Consider the following 4,336-nt stretch of genomic DNA (forward strand, 5'->3'; position numbering starts at 1 on the left):
GAAGAAAAACTGCATTGCCCAAGGACTGCATGTTGGCCAGTGAACCTACTTGCAGAGTAAAGTGCTGCTTGGTGCGAGAAGGGGGGCAGAGCCATGCCCCAATGCTGTCCTCCCTCATGCTCCTGCTTCTAAGCGAACAAAGCTTTTTTCAAAGTAAAAAGGAATCACATCCAAAGAGGTATGTATGACCATTTATAGAAAATAATTCCATTTCTTTTTACCCATAATTACCAACACAAGATATTACGCAAGATAAATAAATTAGGAGCAGATTCTTGGGAATGGTCTTAGTTCTGTTTTTCCTGAGATATTTTCAGACCTGAATATTTAAAGTAAATCACTTATCTAAGTGGTTCAGAACCCTGCAGCATCTACCAAAGCATCTTTGTGCATCAGTGATGTTTCAAGCAGTCGCTTTTTCTTGAGAGCAGTTTTTCGTCTGTACCTAAGGAGCTGTGCCTGTTTGCCATGTGGTATATGTTGGCCCTAGGACGTCGGCAGGTGACGGCCTTCGCTGTGCTTGCAGTGAGCGGCAGGCCGGCCCAGCGCGGTGATGCTTTCCAGGCAGGCATCTCGAGTGACCACCATGCAGCACGTGGCTCAAAGCCTTCGCTTGGCTGTTTTTGGACTGTTTTTCAATGAGCCTTCCAAAGACTCCTTTAAGACAAAATAATAACAGACCCCATCCAGACAACAGTTCAGGTTTGCCCAGCAAAGCGTGACCTGAAGGATGGCTCGTAGGGTTTGCTGAAAACTGTTGTGAATGACATTATTCTTTACCAAAAAATACAAGAGGAATGCCACGTGGTAAGGAGTGAAACAGACCAAAAATGTGAGGAGATTTGCCACCACTATCTTCTCCGCTCTGTTGGTGTGTATTTGGGGGTTGTCGGGTTTTTTGCACTTTCTCAAACATCTGACGGTCTGGATGGTGCAGAAGGTCATCGTTGCCATGCTGCAAAAGAAGGCAGTCTCCAAGGTGCTAAACAATCCTTTGTTTTCCCATGTACTTTTGGAGAAGTTATGGAAGCAGGATGAGAAGTTGTGGTCCTGTCCGTGCAGTTGGAGGGTAGAGACAGTCCCGGCCGAGGTGCCCAGGCAGATGATGGCACAGACCATAGTGGCTTTCTTGGTGGATCTCAGGGCAGGAGCCACAAAAGGGTGCCGGATAGCAATGTACCGGTCTATGCAGATGCAGAGGGAGATGAGGATGCTGCCATACATGTTTACAAAGTAAAGACTTTCCAAGACTGAGCAAAACACGGATCCCAAGTTCCAATTGTTCTGAAGGTTATAGGAAATGATTTTAAAAGGAAGAGTAAACAGCAGCAAAGTATCCAGGAAAATAAGGGCTACCATGTAGACTGTAGATTCCGTGAGCTTTTTAACCTTAAAAAACAGGAACGACAAAGCCATCACATTGAACAGCAATCCCAGAGTAAAGGTGGGAGTGTACATGATTAGCTGGAACAGTTCCACCGTAGCGCTGATATTGCTCTGAGCGTGGGTATCATTCATATCTCCACGGGTACTGGAAGAGAAGAAAATCATATTCACCACAAGGAAGGATGAATGTCATATTTAAGACCTGGCACAAAGGCCAGGTCAGTAGGCTTCCACAGACCTAGAGATATTTTTGCTCCTCGGAATGCCATGTGTCCAGTTTGAGCTCTCAGTAATGCAGAGCTACCCTGTGCCAAGGGATCTCACTGCAAAGTTCAGCCCAGAGCACTAGGGCCCCTCAAATTCGTTTGTGTGAAGACCTCAAACAGTCGTTGCTACCCTGTGCGCCTTCCCACCACCCTGGGCTACAGGGCTGTGGTTACCTCTGGCCCTTCTGCAAGGCTTGCTGAAAGGAAGCAGTCCGGAAATCTAAAACAGGCTATTTCTAGCAGAGATTAGGTCTTTAGAACAAAAATGAGACTTAATAACTCAAGCTTCTGCCTAAAACAGCCAAACTTAACGCAGCTGACAAATTGCTGTCTATGGAGACAGAGGGGGCAGCAAATGTGCATCTTGTTTCCCCTCACCAAACAAGCGACTAAAAACGTTGAGGTAGGTGCCCTCTGGGTAAGAGTCTTGAAGAAATTCACTTTTCCTCTTTGGCAAAGGATTCTAGTGTGATCCCACGCTCACAGGCTCTCCTGCTGGGAAACAGAGAGGCTCTCATCTGTTCCTGCAAACCTGCTCTCCAGCAGGATCACTTGCAAATGCAAATGCACAGGAAAACCTTGTCCTTTATTCTGGTCAATTCTTTCACAGCAACCATAACCTTTAAATGAACACTTTTAAAGATCTTTCTTTTGTGGCTTAGAAATTACCTTCATCTGCTGCTCTGAAATTGTTATTGCTTCTACCTAATGCCTTTTCTACTGGAGTTACTGATCTCGATGCTGTTTCATTTCAGATTTGGCAATCTGTTGTCAACCGTGAAGTAAAAGTTCCGGTTCCTCAGATCAAGTCACCCCACAGTACTTCAGAGGTAAGTTCTCCTGCTCTGTGGTTTGAGAGAGGTTAAGATCAGCACAAAGGAGATTTATGGTACCTAAAAACTAGCAATTATTGTTAGAGTGCAAGTGCAGGTTTGCTGTTTGCTCCTGTAAGAAAGCACTGATGCAAGGTAAACGATCCTGTAAGTTGTTAGTTTACATTACAGAAGTGAGCAAACCAGCCCCAGAAACGCAGCACGAGTAGGAAAGGGGGGTGCTGGCATGGATATGGGTGCACAAAGGCAGATTTCTCACCAGGTCAGCTTCAGGGACCCGTAGGTCGTGCCTTGCTGAAGCCAGTGCAGGTTTTATTCGGCTTCCCCAGCCAGATGTGCCTTTACCCCGGGGGCAGGCGGTGCTGCTGGCTGCCCTCCTGCAAAACACCCCCTGCGCCCCTAGGGCACAGCGCGGGACGTGGGGCAGCGCACCCTGCCAACCCGCCGGCGTCGCGTGGAGCCCCCAGCGCCTGCAGCCCTTCGCTGGGCGGCCGGGGGTGAAAAGTTAACTCAGGAATTACTGCAACGTGACAAATATTGACAGTGTCCTCTGCTCAACTGCCTGTGCAGAAGATCTCATTAGTATTTTCTGTCTTTTTTTTTTTTTTTGGTATGATAGTGTATCCAGAAGATTCTGGGTCTAGAGGAATAAAACAAAGAAATAAAATTCCAGCTCTGTAGCAGGACTTCTGCTGGAGATAAATTTTGTTATGACAGAAAGGCATTTTAGACTAGCATCTGTTTTGTAGATTCCTAAACAAAAAATGTTTTAAAGCACAAATGCCAAAGAGTAGCTCTGTTTCTTCTTGAAAAAATAAAAAGCTAGTTATGCCATAAGCAAAGCGAGTTATGTAAAATATGTCTCGTTTTCAGATCTTGTAGCAAGAAGAAAGGTTTTAAGGCAAGGTTTCCCTATAGCGGAAGTACATAATCTCCGTGTTACCGTCTTACCTTTGGGCTGTCTCTAGTGCTGGCCGTTGACTGAACTCCGCCGCGACCTCCCGAGTCTCGTGTTTTCTTGCAAGGCAGCGTGGTGGGCTGCGCGCGAGGCGTCTGCGGGGCCGGACGTCAGCGAGCTGGAGGTGCTGCTGCTTTTCGTTTCATTACGTACTTCCATCGCAGCGCGGGGCGCACGGGCTGTGTACACAGCGTACCACACGCAGCTGATTTACGGGTGTAAATAGGTTTCTTTGCGGAGCTAGCACCTCTGAGTCACTCCTTAAAAATAGCTGCCAGTAAAAGAGAGGGAAATCCTGGCTGCGCAGTCTGGCCCTCTGTGCAGTTTTATTACGGGGCTGGATTTTATAGAGTGTGTTTAACATCTGTGGGTGGAGTGTTAGCTGCCAAAATGTGCTTCAAGCTAAAACCTGAGGTATCGTCATTGTTCCTCTCACTTTTTATGACACCGTTGGGGGGGGGTGAAAGATTTTCGTAGAAGTTTTCAGTGGTGATGTGTTCATTTCACGTTGACGTTTTAAAGAAAGACAAGCATTACTCATAAGCGTGTTCACACTGTGGGGGAGCGGGAAGAGCACCCGCGGCGCGTGCTGGGGGCTCAGCTCCCCGCAGGAGCCGGCTGGGCCGGGCCGGGCCAGGCCAGGCCAGGATGGGCTGGGACGCGCTCGCTGTGCGGGGGGCACCGCTGCCCAGGCCGGGCCACGCACAGGCTGCTGGGGGGGCAAGAGCGGGGAAGAGGGGTTTTGCCCCGGTGTGTGTTTTTGTGATCTTAGCACAGGGGGGAGAAAGCACCGAAAGGGTAACGTTGCTTGGTCCTCTGCCCACCCCTGGAAAATCCAAACTATGAACCTGTGAAAGAGGTAGAGGATGGGGGAGAGGAAACGCAACAGTACT

General features: G+C 48.2%; 1 protein-coding gene across 2 annotated transcripts; it reads right to left on the bottom strand.

Annotated features, from left to right (window-relative positions):
- Positions 1 to 220: 220 nt before the first annotated feature.
- On the bottom strand, positions 221 to 3,536 carry LOC112972917 (G-protein coupled receptor 55-like). 2 transcript variants are annotated; one of them, XM_026080133.1, is made up of 2 exons: positions 3,437 to 3,536; positions 221 to 1,531 (listed from the first exon to the last, which is right to left on the bottom strand). In XM_026080133.1, the coding sequence occupies exon 2, from the start codon at positions 1,516 to 1,518 to the stop codon at positions 601 to 603; it is 918 nt and encodes a 305-aa protein (XP_025935918.1). In that variant the 5' UTR covers positions 1,519 to 1,531; positions 3,437 to 3,536; the 3' UTR covers positions 221 to 600. The 2 variants fall into 2 exon arrangements, with proteins under 2 accessions (XP_025935918.1, XP_025935919.1); XM_026080134.1 differs by lacking the exon at positions 3,437 to 3,536 and adding an exon at positions 2,322 to 2,459.
- Positions 3,537 to 4,336: the final 800 nt, after the last annotated feature.

Source organism: Apteryx rowi, unplaced genomic scaffold (assembly GCF_003343035.1).
Source record: "Apteryx rowi isolate R43461 unplaced genomic scaffold, aptRow1 scaffold_51, whole genome shotgun sequence".
In the NCBI taxonomy this organism is placed as follows: domain Eukaryota; kingdom Metazoa; phylum Chordata; class Aves; order Apterygiformes; family Apterygidae; genus Apteryx; species Apteryx rowi.

Coding starts and splice junctions, on each gene's coding strand:
- LOC112972917 (XM_026080133.1), bottom strand. CDS start 1,518: ATGAATGATACCCACGCTCAGAGCAATATCAGCGCTACGGTGGAACTG.